At 41.4% G+C, this 15747-nt stretch overlaps 1 protein-coding gene across 1 annotated transcript in view; it reads right to left on the bottom strand.

Annotated features, from left to right (window-relative positions):
- LOC134220702 (zwei Ig domain protein zig-8-like) overlaps nucleotides 1–15747 on the bottom strand; it is a 623811-nt gene that overhangs the window by 506504 nt on the left and 101560 nt on the right. Inside the window, exon 4 of the mRNA XM_062699803.1 lies at nucleotides 539–586. Within this exon, the coding sequence (XP_062555787.1) occupies nucleotides 539–586 (48 nt within the window). The remainder of the gene's footprint in view (nucleotides 1–538; nucleotides 587–15747) is intronic.

Raw genomic sequence — 15747 nt, 5'->3', positions numbered from 1 at the left:
CTTATGCAGAATCTGTCATTTACTGGTTGGTTGATGGTTCATTTCACACCCTTCAAATTGATTGATATCTTGGTAATGAGAACATTTATTTTATTCAATTGCATAGTGTCTTTTTATACTAGATTTGTTTAGAATGCGATTTTTTCTGTTTATTTCAAAATGTACTCACGCCATTTATTTTTGTGCTTAGTAGTATGTTCACTTCCATCTGAGGACAACCCTTGGCCGACATGAAAAGTGAAAGAGCTCAACTGGGGGGTCAAGTTCTTCATTGAGTTTGATCTTTTTGAAGTGGCCTTATGTCTTACCAGTTTCTCTGCACATAAATCACGAATATAACAAATGTAAACCTTTCGATGAGGGCTTTGCATCTAATAATAGCTCCAGTTGATTTTCCCAAGCTTCTTCTGTACAGCAGCAAGAAGATTTGTTGCTTCCTCTGACGGTTTCACACGGTGCTCTACCAACTCAAGCACGATAATATTGCCTTCAAGTAGCAAATCCCAGAATTAGTGAGAGAGAAAAAGCTCATATCTACCTTTTTGACTTTGATAGTCGTCAACTCTATTGTTGCCACAGGTGAGCTCTATGGAGAGGGAAGAAAGCAGAAGAAAAAGTGATTAAATTTAACAACTGCAAATCGTCGTCGTTTCAAGTTGACATCTGAAAGGCAAGATGAGAAGAGTGAGTAAGTGGAAAAGCACGAAAGATGAGCAACAAATTCATTCTACAGAAATAGTCCCCCGTGAGCATAAAAAACCCTTGTCACCACGAAAAGGAAACAATTTTTCTACCGCCAAGGACGATGACGAAGAGTGCTTTTCTTCACCATCACAGCCGTCACTTCGCGGTGAGATTAATCACGAAACGGCAAAAATCCTTCCACAAGCGAAGAAATGCGTTTCGTTCGTTGTTTCGCAGTTCTTGGAAGAAGACGCTCGTCTTCACTTTGTTGTCAAGGTACGGTGTGTATCAACCACTTCAAAGCTTCCTAGCCGTTTGTTCCCGCCAGGAAGCTTATCGCAGTTCCTCGCTCCGGATGCTACACTAAGGCTACTCACCACTGAAGAAACCGGAAATCCTGTTGAAAGAAAATCTCCCTTTACACAATCTGCACCGAGCGAAAGGATTCGCTGATGGTTCACGTAAAGGGGAAACATTATTTATTTGATGGTTTTTTATGAAACCAAAACGATTCTAAAAAGTTTCCTTCCATTCTGTAGTGGGAGCCCCTTGCACGAGAGGAAGCACCCCATTCATTCGTTGAAGTTCGCACTCTTCCATTCCCATTATTCAGCAACAAACCTCAATAGAGCAGCGGCAAATGGCCATGGCGTGCCTGTGAGCGTTTAATACCTGCCATTTGGGTTGATTGTTTTCCACCGCTGCACTGTGCTGAGTTGTGGTTCAATCTGTTGGTCAAATACATTTTCTTGCTAAAGCGCTTTTTATTAGGTCTATGTTTGTAAATAAATAAAATACCTTAAAGAAATTAGGATTATCATATTGTTTACAGTTACATTCCTGCGCATGGTGTTGTCGACCCAGACCCCATTGCATTGTATGGTAGCTTGGATTTCACGTTGGAATTGATTGGTGGACAGTAAATTTATATTCGTGATGCACATGTGTTGCATTTATAGTTCTCGATCTCAAAAATTCACTGGTTATTAGCGTTTGTTGTTCAATTGGGAACATTCCGAGATTATTTGGTCACAAAGTACGAAAGGGATCATCGCTTTAACGGCGTTAAAGTAACTTGCTTGTTTGTATAATTGCATGTCCAGATAAGTTAAAATACTAAGTTGTTAGGTACGATAATCTAAGTTATTCTTTTTCTTCTTTTAATTGGCATTACAACTCTCACTTAAACATTGCCGCCTCGCTGTTTAGCGTTCATTCAACACTTTCACAGTTATTAACCGCGAGGTTTCTAAGCCAAGTTACAATTTTTGCATTCGTAAATCATGAGGCCAACACGATGATACTTTTATGTTCAGGGAAGTCGAGACAATTTCGAATCCGAAAATTGCCTAGACCGGCACCGGGAATCGAGCCCAGCCACCCTCAGCATGGTCTTGCTTTATAGTCGCGCATCTTACCGCTAGGGTAAGGAAGGTCCATAAGTTATTACGATACCTGAATGTCCTCATGAGTGTTTTTCAAGTAAAATGGGCCTCCCGGGGGAAACGATATGTAGGGATTTTGAAAACTGTTCAGCAGCATATAAGCGTAAAAGCTTATGGAGACGCATGGTACATTTGTGCGATGATTCATCTTGTGACTTGACTTTTTATGCCAACTTCATCACATCGTTCTATTAAATAAATGAACAAGCGTGCAAGCTTGGATCTGGTATTACGGAAAACCTGTTCCTAATTTCATGTCGGGAAGTCCTTGATTAACATGTCGAATACTGCGATCAAGAAATCATTAGAATCATGATTTTAAACAGCAGGTTTTCGGGCGTCTCTCTAAGCGATTTTCATATTTTTTTTCACGGTGGTCTTATCCGATACAAAATGCAGAACGTGACGCGTGATGGAAATTTGATCAAGTCGTACGAACATTTTATTCGCAACTGCTAATTTTAGACTATTTCAAAACAAATATTACGTATATACACATTACACAATCATATAAACTTGTCTCTTCGAAAATATTTAATTCGTTGTTCTCTGTCGATCTGACTTGGTGATCTGCTTGCGGTCTTTAGGATATGGGTACTGCTGAATAGGTTCCGTTGACAAATCTTTAGAATACTTCGTTGTCCGCACGGTCCGTGTGGCTCCGGTTGAGCTCTTCGCTGGAGTCGTTTACTGAATCCTCCTCGAATCGTCTGCCCCAGATGCCAATCGACCTCGGTTGAGGGATCTTCGTGTGTGAAAATGATATACATAACGACTTCCCTGGGTTGTGGAGGCCGTCCACCTTCGCAGGCGCTAATGCGCCACCGATGAATCCAACGATGTGACCTCAGATGAAATGTTGACGAGAGTTCCGAGTATGGTACCGACTTCAAGGTGGCCGCAACTTTCCAGAAAAACTTCAAACTGCTGACGATCATTTTGGCTACAGTGTGGATCTGGTGTGCATCGGTTGAAGTGCGCCGAGTTCGGATGTATCCTCCTATTCAAACAGATTGCTCGAAACGACGAATAACATGGAAGATACGTAATTTTGTGTGGGGATTCCTCAACCCCCACCGAATACAGGAACTGAGCCAAGCTTGATTCGACCTTGGATGAACCAGACATCAACGGAGTGAATAGCGGCGGCTCCTGCCGAGGACAAACATTCTCTGAGCTTTTTGACTATATATTATAAAACAAAAACTTAACTGGGAGGCGGAGACCGAAGGCCTCCGCAGCGCCACCAGACGCCTGATGGAGATGGAGTTAATCCTCCTCGTGAGTTGACGTGGACGGAATGTCGTTGTCGAGAATTGGTAGGACACACACTTTGGAAATTGCCCGAAGGAAGTCTTCATCCCTCGTGCGAATTTTAACGACACGGATGTTGCCGTCTTTCCCGGGTGCATCTCACTGACACGGCCCATTCACCACCTGAGAGGTGGTAAATTGTCCTCACGTAGCAGAACCATGGTTCCGACGAGAATGTTGTTCCGTTGTCTGGTTCATTTCGTGCGAGCATGCAAGCTCGACAAATATTGTGTTGACCAACGATTGCAGATACGTTGTAAAAAGTATTAAACTCGCTGCCATCTTGAGAGCCGTGACTGACTGAGATCTTGCAGAGATGGTTCTGGTATTGCTGTGAATGATCTACCCAAAAGAAAGTGAACTGGTGTCAGAAAATCCAAGTCGTTTGAGAGTGGCGTAATTGGCCTCGAGTTGAGGCAAGCCTCAAGTTGTGCCACCGAACGGACCACAGTAGTCCACTCTCACACGCATGAACGGTGGCGCTTGATTGACCAGCTCGGGTGGTAAGTCTGCCATGAGGGCCATGAGTTGTTCGGGACTCTTCGGTCGACCCCGAAAGAATTTAACGCACCGATGAATAACTTTCCTTGCCAAGCTATGAGCTGATATCGGTTATTATATTTCTCGCATGCTGGCGATGAGCAATTGTTGCCCAGCATGCAGGGCTCACTTGTTATAGTAATCCGCACGAGGACTGAAAGAGAATGCTGATTGTTCAGAACTATAGAATGCTTTCGACAGGCTAAAATGTTAGCGTTTCAAAGCCGGCCACCGACGAGTATTAGTCCGTTTACTAAGCGAGGGCATAGTTGCTTTAAGCGAGATGTAGATTTGACTTCTCTATTCATACGTAACGTGACTAAATCCTCTGGAAAACCTTTTCTTTGGGCTAAAGCTATGTCCATTTAGAATCCGGAATAATAAAATCATCTGTATCTCGGTAACGGATTGACGTACAAATAAGGTTAATACATCAAAACAAGGGTAATTCACTGTACTTTAAGGAAAAACTATTGGTTCACATAATTTTTTCTTGTTTCGAGTGAAAATTCGCACCTTCTTCTTTATTCCTCTCATCAAAAGTTGCACACCTCCGGAGTCAACTTCCTTGGCACATTTGTTCCACATTTTGGTAATCTGAGTCGCATCCCGAGCTGTTTTTCCACTTTTTCCACTTTTCTTAAACTTCCGCTTCATTACCTCCCAAAATGTCTCGGTGGGCCGGAGCTGTAGGCAGTTGCGTGGATTTATGTTTTTATCGATGAAATCTTCGTTATTATCGCGGTACCACTGGATGACTTCCCGGCTGTAGTGGCTACTCGCCAAATCTGGCCAAAGCTTCACGGGACCTTCATGGGCTTTATAGAAGGTCGACCGTGGTTTTTGAGATATTCCTCCTTGTACACTTGTACAGCTTTGAGTCCACCGTCTTATTCGTCACAAACACTTAGGTCTTTGCCACACACTTGCATATCCCTTGCCACAATCATCCGTTTTTTTTGCAAGTTTGTCCAAAAAGTAAACTTAAACTTCGCAGGAACTACTCCTCGTGCCGTCACCATGTAGAATTTTTGGCTAGGAAGCTGTCCGAAATCCATTTTGACGTAGGTTCCATCGTCGATGACAGGATTATCAACGTGGGTGTGCAGACTTTTTTCTCTCCTTTCGGCTTCCATCTGGAATAATTTTTGACACGCTGCACGAAACTTCGTGAAATTTATACCACAGCAAGTGGGCGCCTAGGTAGACAAACCGCTGTAAAAGAATTCTTGCAGCGGTCACTTTCCGTGCCGCTGCAATACAATAAATGATTCCGGATTCTAAATGGACATAGCTTTAGGATCAGTAGCTCATGTAAAGCTGCTTCTCGTTTTTCATGTGACAGTTGTGCACAAATTTCGAGGGATACTGTGAGGTGCATGCCGGTCTTATTACGTCAGTTTCCTTACCCATGGGGATAAAACACAAAGTTAACTTTATTATGTTGGTATCACTGACTGTCGCAAGTCGATTGCGAGCAAGCCGAGGAAAACCATGTCGCCGGCCGGCTTCGTCCGACCCGGCATCAGCAGTCGGCGAGCGCAAGTGACGCGTCATAGCAATTCGGAGCGCAAATAGCGAATCATATTTGTAGCGTATTTACATTGGCGATCCTGCCAGTTTAATTATTGGTACATTTGTAGAGTGTTAATCAAAAACTGGTTGTGAATTAAGCTAATCGATGCAAGTTAAAAGCGGAATAGGTAAGATGCTTGTAGAATAGAAAAAGAGTGACAAGAGAATGATTTTTTTTTGTGTTCGGTAATGAAAACCGAATTGAAAAAAAACTGTTGTTTTGAATGGTTAAAAAAAAACCATTCAGGAGGTAAGGAAAACCTCCTAATCGGTAATGAAAACCGATGGAAAAGAAACATTCCAAATGGTAATGAAAACCATTTGGGAGATAATGAAAATCTTTTCATCGGTAATGAAAACCGGTGAAAAAAAAGTGGTCATGAAAACCATTCAAGAGAATGGTAAAGAAAACCATTCGGGAGGTAAGGAAAACCTCCTCATCGGTAATGAAAACCGATGAAATAAAACATTTCGAATGGTTATGAAAACCATTCGGGAGGTAAGGAAAACCTCTTGATCGGTAATGAAAACCTTTCAGGAGGTTATGAAAACCTCTTAATCGGTATTGAAAACCGATAGAAAAAAAATCGAATGATAATGAAAACTATACGGGAGGTAAGGAAAATCGGTAATGAAAATCGATTAAAAAATGGACTCATTTAGAACTGTATAGTGAAAACCATGCATGCGGCATTTACTACTTAATCGGGTAATATTAACTTAACATTTAACATGTTAAATTTCAATGAAACTAATCTGGAGAAGAAGGAGACCTCCTGATCGGTAATGTAAACCGACGAAAAAAATATTTTGAATGGTAATAAAACCCATTTGCAAAATATAGAAAACCTTTTGATCGGTAAAGACAGCACACACACTGCTATGCTTCTGGTTCCAGCATATAATACATGTTATTTTGCTATAGGCGTAAATTTCTGATACTTGTATTACCGAAAATTAAATTAGTTTCACACTGTACCAACAGGATGGTATTGAAAGATGGTTTGAAGATTGAGAATCAAACATATTTTTTAGCCATGAAATACGTAGTACATAACGATAAAAGTAATAAATTCGATCAAAACGCTCGATGTACAATAATCAATTCATCCTAGAAAATTATACCCGCAAAGATGTTTTGTTAACAAACGCTAAACTCCAGAGATGTTAGCCAACATGCGTTCCCATTGGAAGGATAGGTGATGCCAGTAAGGTGGGACAGCCGGTAAAAATTCAAAAAAATGATTGTGTTAGTGAAAACCATTCAAAAGAAATTCTCTCGATCGGCACCAAGCGAAAATAATCTTCTAAAAATATGGTATTGTGTAGTTGAAACCTCTTTTGTTAAATGGTAGGAAGAACTATGTTCATTGGTTATGGAAACCCTAGAGAGGATGACTAATTTGTCCATCATTTATTCAAAATAGCGTCCAATGTTTTTGTTCTTATTTCGGTAAATTAATTAATTTATCTATTGTCGGCGTAGCATCAAGTTAGAATTCGGAAGTCGGGACTTCCGAACCGAACTTTCTTCCGAAGTTTTATCTGTCAAACTAGTTGATCCGTTGTTTAGCGCATCTTTATGCGAATCCAGCGCACTACTTCCGAAGTTGGGAAAATTGCCTGTATCTGGAGAAAAATCCAACTTCGATATAAAAAGCGGTAAAAATTTGTTCCGGATAGACAATAAAGCTTTGAAGGTATCTACTTGCTATTATTCGACATATGATATACAAACAAAAAAAGGCTCGAACAAAATTAGCTAATTGCACAAGTTTTTGTCTGGAAAAGTTAAATGCCGATAAATTAGCACTTACTACATACGTGCCAATGGTCCAAAATAAGTAGTTAAATTAGGGTATATATGATGTTGAGTAGAATGGCATTGGCGTTCCACCATCCTGTGGAAACCATTTGTATTCATTCAAATTTGTGAAGTCCGTGGTGCGCTGAATATCGAAGCTTCAGATATTGTTGAAATTCACTCGTTGATCTCTTGTTAGTTAGGTATTCTCTGGTTAAGCCGTACCCAACAAGAAATTTGGGTTGAACAAGCTAGTTTTTTAGCTGAAGAATACTATTTTTGGCTAAAATGAGCAAGATTATCGGTAACCAAATTGATACCCGAAAACAGTGACTGGTACGGAAAAGAGTGACTAAACTAAAATGACAGCGCAGTGCGGGTGATCAAAATACTCGCGCCCGGTAATGATGCTGTGATTTACCCGCTTTTTTTTTTTTTTTTTTTTTTAAGTTGGCTGGGTAGACCGAATACAAAGTATTTTCGAATAAAAGTTTGTTTCACATTCCAAGCGTCTACAGATAATACTAGGTAGGTGGAGCCGCCATCTTGTTTCCTATCGGAACGTCAAAAACAGTTGCAATCCGGCTTGTTGATATATTTATGCGCAATAAATAAACTTAAAGTTCGACAGTTTTTCACTTTGTTGTTCTATGGTTATAGGGTTGCTAGCTGATAATTGACAAAGAGTTTTATACATTAGTTGAGATGAGATTGTCAATCAATTAATGAAACGTGTCTGTACTTGTCATGTTCAGTGAGAAATATAGTAAATTGGCAAACCAGTGGCATTAGATGCCCGACTGGCTTGAAAAGGAATGACAAAGAATGCTCTGAAATTTTCAAGCTCAAAACATCGCATGGGTCCGTTCTACCAGGCGAATGGCTTGAAATAAGAACCGCATTGGAGACCTACGAAAACAAAATATCGGATTCGTTGATTAAAGGATAATTACTAAGTTGCATTTAGAAACGCAGAAAGATCCTCAATAAGCATTTATACATCCTAATATTTAATTAACCAATGATAAAAGAATAAAAATAGGAAGAGATGAGTGAATATTTAATGCACTTTGCACACTTCGGATTTTTTAAATATTTGATAATAGTGTTACATATGCCTATAAATTGAACTGCGGATATTTTTTTTTATAGAGGAGAAGGAGGATGTGAGGTGCATGCCGGTCTTATTACGTCAGTTTCCTTACCCATGGGGATAAAACACAAAGTTAACTTTATTATGTTGGTATCACTGACTGTCGCAAGTCGATTGCGAGCAAGCCGAAGAAAACCATGTCGCCGGCCGGCTTCGTCCGACCCGGCATCAGCAGTCAGTGAGCGCAAGTGACGCGTCCCGAGCAGTCATAGCAATTCGGTGCGCAAATAGCGAATTATGATTTGTAGCATATTTACAGATACGATGCGAATCAAATCTTGAATTGACAGTCGAAGGATGAAGATTGTGCAAGGTTCAATAACTTGAGCTGGAGCAGACACCGATGTGCATTCCTCGAACAACAGAGGATCTAGGTTGATGAGGATCCATTCCTCTTGATAGAACAGCTGTCGGGTTATCCAAGCCGGCTAAGTGATTCCAGATACCTCCTGCCGCTGAGGCGCTGCGATCCAACACTTAACGAGCATTGAGTCGGTCCAAAATGACGGCTGAGCTGCGATCTCGAGGTTTTGGGCGACTTTTCGTACAAATGTGCACCTGTGAGTGCAGACGAGAGCTCTAATCGTGGAATCAAAATTTGTTTTCGTTTCTTCTCTAGGTCTTCAAGCTACTCGAGAGGAGCTACTCGAGATCTAATGGTAACCAGCAACGACGAAACTGTTCCATAGAACGAGACACACCTGAGTACGCCTTCTGAGATGCATCGCAAAACATGTGAAGCACGATGAACAATGTTTCGCTTTCGAATGCGATCCAACGAGGTACTTGCAACAGAGTCAGACCTGCCAAACTATTTTTGAATCCACCATACTTGAAGCTCTTCGGGTAGAATATCGTTCCGGGAATACTTTATTCTCCAAAGATCCTGGAAAATACCTTGGCTGGAAAAAACTAGGTCCAACTAGACCTTACGGATTGACAAGCTTTGCGAAGTCGGACAATATGATCCTCTTGGTGATCTCAGTAGCAGGGATTCACTGAGGTACAGTGAACCGAAACATGTCCGAGCGGGGTTCCCATTTTATTCCTAGGGTCTTAACGGTGGGGTTAGAAAGTTCGAGATCTAAACAAGAGCGTTCATCCCGCATATAAGGTGGAATATGATCAAGCAATTCTCGAGAGTTAGAACTCCATTTCCTGTAGGTAAGCCCAGCTATGCTTAACACTTGGATGAGATCCTGGACAGTAGCAGTACAACTTCTTCAAGATTATCGAGGCTCTTCAGCATGTCGTCGACCTAGAACTCGTAGACAATCGTATATGTGACGGCAGGAAAGTCGTTCTTGTCATCCTCCGCCAACTTCTTAGGGCAACGTGTAGCCAAGTACGATGCCGAAGACGTGCCGTACGTGACTCAGCCTAAATATTCGGAGCGCCTTGGTAGAATCCTCTCTCCACACTATGCATTGGAGCGGATGATCCATCGGATGCATTTTGATCATCCTATACATTTTCTCAATGTCCAATGTCGGCAGTTATCGCGTACTTCCTCAATCGGAACCGCAGTGTTATGGAAGTAAGGTCCTCCTGAACTACAGGACTCACCATCGAACACAATCAAAGCTCACTCATATGCTGCACCCGAAGATATACGTTAATAAAACCGGAATACATCTTCTTCAGGAATGGATCGGCATCCAATCTGCGCTCCAGTGATGGCCTGAGTATCTCCCAACCGATCAACGAGAAACTGCTTCTTGGGTAGTTGAACAACGAATCTGCCGGTAGAGTCTCTCGTCATCGTTCTTCTAATGACAATGTGCTAATGGTACTACACGATTTCAGCTCAAAGAATCGTGCTAGTCCTTCTTCAATATTCTCTGCTACACACGATGACACGACTGGTAAACCTACTAACTCATCCGGAATCCCTCCAGAGACAACCCAGTCCAAAAGAGTATTTTGCAAAATTGGACCAGAATCTCCCAGCTTCATTTGACGTTCTGCAATCATCAGCTCCAGATATACTTCTGCTCCTATGATCAGATCTTCAGCTGCAGACGTTGTGGAACGTTGAATCGGCTGTCAATACTTCGTGTTGAAAGACAGACTGGTGGCAAGACATGGAACTTAAGATTTGCCACATTGTTTGTAGCAAGTGAAAGAACTTCCGCGAAAACTGCTTGAGTGGATGCTCGTCGGAATGATCGGTAAATGCTCACGAGCTCGTTTGAGCTTGAGCCTTTGCGAAACGGTTTCTGACATCCTGCTTGCATATGCTGAGTGTGTGTTGAGTTACCGATTTGAATTGAATTGGCTAACTTATAGTGGTTACTGTCCAGGTGATTTCCTAGATAACAGATTCTCATTTGACTGTCCTGACTTGGCAGACGGATTCGCGATGGTCGATGAGTTCGTGTGAAGTAACGAGTGACCACAATGGAAGCACGATCCTCGGGTGCAGAATCGAGCGAAATGACCGGATGACAGGCAATTCAAACAAAGCAAATATTTATTCACGGCGTCGAGCCTCTCCGAAATCCGCCGCTGATGTCCGCAGAATGGACAGCAGTTTGATTGGATTCCAGTATGACTGATTGTTGGACGAAATGGCTTCTACAGCTCCGGTTGGAACTGCTTCCCAGGTGCGATGGGCTATAATACGGAACAATGACTTTCTAAAAACATTACCAAGTATTGATACCTTGGAATCTCCTTTGAATTGTAGTATGATTCCCACTGACGCAACGGTGTGAGATGTAGACGCTTGCAGAGCATGGACTGTAGTAGCGTATTCCAGGCTTCAATGTTCTCACCAATCTTGGCGATCATTTAGAGGTTCCTTTCGAAACTGTTGACTAGCTTACTCAACGCCATCGCTTGGCGGACGAAATCTCAATCGATGCGATCTCTGCCGGTGAGAGACTAACATCGTTGTGGTTTTTACGTTTCTCAATGTGACCCAAGCCGACATCCTTCCACTGAAGATTGGCAACTTCAGGTCTGGGAGGTTCACTTTCGATTGGGGAACAACTGCAGGTAAATGCGGCTGAATCTGCAATAAGTTACTTGCTTGTAGCAAACCAAACATAATCTCCTTCAAAAGGTAAACATCGTTCTCACATATTTGGAGCATGCAAATTAACGTAACATTCAATCGATCTCACTATTCTTTTAAATCGAAATAAATTTAAAAGGTGCTTCCTTGTAAAATTCAATCAAATTTAATTAAATATCGAATGTTAATTCGTTTGATAGGGTGAGCTGCAATTTTACACGTCGTTGAATTTTCAAAATTATTTGCTGTGTAGACAATATAGATGAATAAATGGGAACAGGACTAAGCAAACCAACTTACAAAGCGGACAAAGCCAACAGAGATGGCGAAACAGTCAAGTCACAACTCACCAAAAATGATTTGGACTACACAAAATTATCATGCACGCAGTGTTATTGAGGTTTTCTAAATTGCATACGCTTTGGCTCAATATATATACATTGCCCTCAGTTTGCCCTCCTGTTTCAGCAAATCCGTCCTGAATTATCTGCTTCCGATGTCCGTAGCTCAATCAGCAATCTGCAAATCTTTGTCGTGTCCAACTTAATCTCGAACTGATGATCGATAGCAGCAACACTTAACGATGAGGACGCCCATGCACTATTGTTCTCCCTCGTGGAAAATAATTAGTGACCACGGGGCTGACACCAAATTGTTCTTAAATTCACTTAACTTTCACGATTCCTCACAATCCGGTTCGAAGGACCAAAAATGTTCAACTTGCACTCAAATTACTTAACTTAAACGGAACGTGTCGGATACACGCACTTAGAATCGATAACTACCTGCTGAGCGAAATGACACTGACTTTCACAAACGATACAAAATGCAGAACGCGACGCGCGATGGAAAGTCGATCTAGTTGTACGAACGTTTTATTTGCAACTGATAAAACCTTACATTAGTGTTATCTAACTTTCTGCGTGCGATGTTTTCTGACCATCGTTTTCGTACTGCGTTCGTTTCTACCAATCGTGAACTAGGTTCTCCAAACTGTTCTTAATTTAGATCAATTGGTCTACAAGGTCAACTAGGTCTGGTATTGAATCGAAATCATCTCAGCATGTCCATACAAGCCACTGGAGCCCTTGCGTTTTATATGCAGTTTAATTTGGTTTGATACAGTGATACAGATGTTCTAGATTCTCCAAACTATTGTCGAAGTTAGATCAATTGGTCTACGAGGTCAACTAGGCCTGGTATCCAATCGGAATCAACCCAGCATGTAAAAACAAGCCACTGGATCCCTCACGTTTTATGTGCAGACTAAACTAGTTTGATGCAGATGTTCTAGGTTCTCCTTATTGATCCTGAAATTAGATCAAATGGTTTACAAGGTGAACTACGTTTTCCAATTGAAATCAACCCAACATGTCCCAACAAGCCCCTAGAGCCCTTACATATTATGAGCAGTCCAAATTAGTTTGATGCAGATGTTCTAGGCTATTCAAATTGTTCTGGAGTTTAGTTCATTTGGTCTAGCAGGTCAATGGTATCCAATCGGAATCAACCCAACATGTCCTAACAAGCCCCTAGAGCCCTTGCGTATTATGTGCAGTTCAAATAGATTTGATGCAGATGTTCTAGGACCTACAAATTATTCTGGAGTTTAGTTAATTAGGTGTAGCAGGTCAACTACGCCTGGTATTCAACCGGAATCAACCCAGCATGTCTATACAAGTCCCAAGAGCCCTTGCGTATTATGTGCAGTATAAATTGGTTTGATGCAGATGTTCTAGGTACTCTAAATTGTTCTCGAATTTAGATCAATTGGCTTTCAAGGTCAACTACGCCTTGTGTTTAATCGAAATCAACCCAACATGTCCTAACAAGCCCCTAGTAGAGTCCTTGCGTATTATGTGCAGTCCAAATTAGTTTGTTGCAGATGTTCTAGGTTCTTCAAATTGTTCTGGAGTTCAGATAAATTGGTCTACAAGGTCAACTTCAACGCAAGGGCTATATGGACTAAACTTAACAACTTAACAAGACTATGATGAGATTTGGTAAGTAGCCTCACTCTAGATACCATTCGAATGGGATCAAAGAATACTTTGTTATGCAATACTCTCAGCTTTGCATGGCATCCGTATTTCTTTGCTTCGTATTTCTTTGTTAATCTATATTTCGCTTTCGACGAAGGCTACTTCAGATTCCCTAGCATACGTGCGAAAACATTTCTATCTTTTAATTTGTTCATCAACACATGTGAAGGCAGAGGCATCTATGCCTGCGCAATACGTAAAAGGATCCGTAAAGTGATGTTTAGTTTTATTTTAAACCCCTTTGTGGCCATCAATTTACAAGAAAGAGACCACTTCTACAATATCTACTGTGACATGCCGAGTATTACTTCTAGTAACGGTAGACATTTATATATCTAATACCACTTCTATATTTTTGACCCCCAGGAATCCAATAGTGGCAGTCGTCTTCCCCGGGCACCGTTATCGCCTTCTGATGTTATTCATTGGAGAAGCAATATTATCCATTCAAGTTCTTCGCGTGTCGAACAAAACAGGCTCGCCATTACGGCTAAGTATACTTTCAGTTTATGCTATGTTTCCAAGCTAATCGGATGGGAAATTACTGCTATCAATTTGCTCTTTTTACGATCAAACCATCAATCAATGCCTTTATTTGAGTGCTGTTCTCCTGTAGAAGAGTGTACTGAAAACTAGAAGTTTCACCATCGTCAAGTGTCTGAAGTAGCCTTTTGTCTTGCTCGCCGCCGTGTCAACTAATTAGGCACTACGCGTGAAGCCGAGTAATTAGGAAATGGGAACGGCGATCCTTTGTCGGTACCTCAGAAAAGGTGGAATAATTTTCTAAATACGATGGTTTGATTAGGCAGATAAGAATAACTTTACCAGTGTGGTTGAAAAAACCGTAAGGGTCCTTCAAAAATGATGTCACAGGTTTTAGGGGGGCGATTTTGTGACAGTACATGTACAAGGTATACAAAAATGCGTGACAGATGGGGGAGGGGGGTAGGCCTAGAAAATCCCAAAAAGTAGTGGACGTCATATTTGAATCACCCTAACCACTGTTCTACACACGTAACTTACATCATGCACAACTAATTTAACATTCAACTATGTTTGAAACACTGACAGATGCTGTCATACCACATTACACATAATTTATTAAAATTAAATGGAACAGTCTCTTAGAAGAAATGCTATTCACGATCTCTATGTAAATTAGCATTAATAAATGAGCTCTGCTATCGTCACCATTCCAAGGAAAGCGCTAAAGTAATTCTTGACATTCCTTACAATGTTATTACTGTCGATCCATGACTATGGCTTAGGGCGTCGTCGTTACCGTCGCCAACGCCTGTCGCCATTTAAAAAGTATTATAACAAATGGCCATTCATATTACATCCCTGACTGCCGCCGTCAAGTAGAAAAAAAAATGAGTTTCACACCACGTTTCTGCTACCTCAACAATCACGCGGAAATCCAAACGATTGGACATTTTTCCGTATTTCCCACCCACTTTAGCTTGGTTCCATTCGTCAAACTGTTGCTTGGGCTCACCGTTCAGAGCAAACGTCCTATTTGGCGAGTGGAAGTTTCGTTGCACCAGCCACTATAATTGAAAAGGGAATAATGGAAAATCCACCAACTGCCTCGTATGGAAAATGTTGCTCGAGCGAGATACAGCCTGGTGGAGATTTGCGAAATTTCATCTTTCGTGCCTAGGGTTACGGCCGATATTACCGTCTGCGGTCCATTTCCCACTTTAGAATCGTAAACCAATGAGGGCAATATTTTTTGACATAAATTCTGCAAACACTGTAGTTTCCTTCGAATTTCAAGTCTAGGTGATTAGAGTCTCTATGAAAAAACCTGCCGTAACCCTAACTATATTGTTTCATGAAGCGGACGAGTACAGGCTTGCGTATTGGTCTGGACACCCATCCATTTTTCTCGGGACTGCAAGCGTCAATAGGGTGTTCCAAATATTTTCAGATGGTTCCATAAAATTGTCCATATTTTTTTTTAACAAATATTGTTTTGTTCGGCAGGTTTAGTCATCAACGTCAACAAAACCAAATCGTTGGATGTAAACACGGTGACTCCTTCCAGTTTCACAGTAGCCGGGCAACCAGTGAAGAATGTTGAAAGCTTCCAATATCTTGGTAGCCAAATGGCGTCAGACGGCGGTACCAAGATCGACATAGGCGCACGGATAAAGAAAACAAGGGCT

Source organism: Armigeres subalbatus, chromosome 3 (genome assembly GCF_024139115.2).
Source record: "Armigeres subalbatus isolate Guangzhou_Male chromosome 3, GZ_Asu_2, whole genome shotgun sequence".
Classification (NCBI taxonomy): Eukaryota; Metazoa; Arthropoda; class Insecta; order Diptera; family Culicidae; genus Armigeres; species Armigeres subalbatus.
The sequence above is the reverse complement of the archived record's forward strand: the minus strand, read 5'-3'. Positions and strand labels throughout refer to the sequence as shown.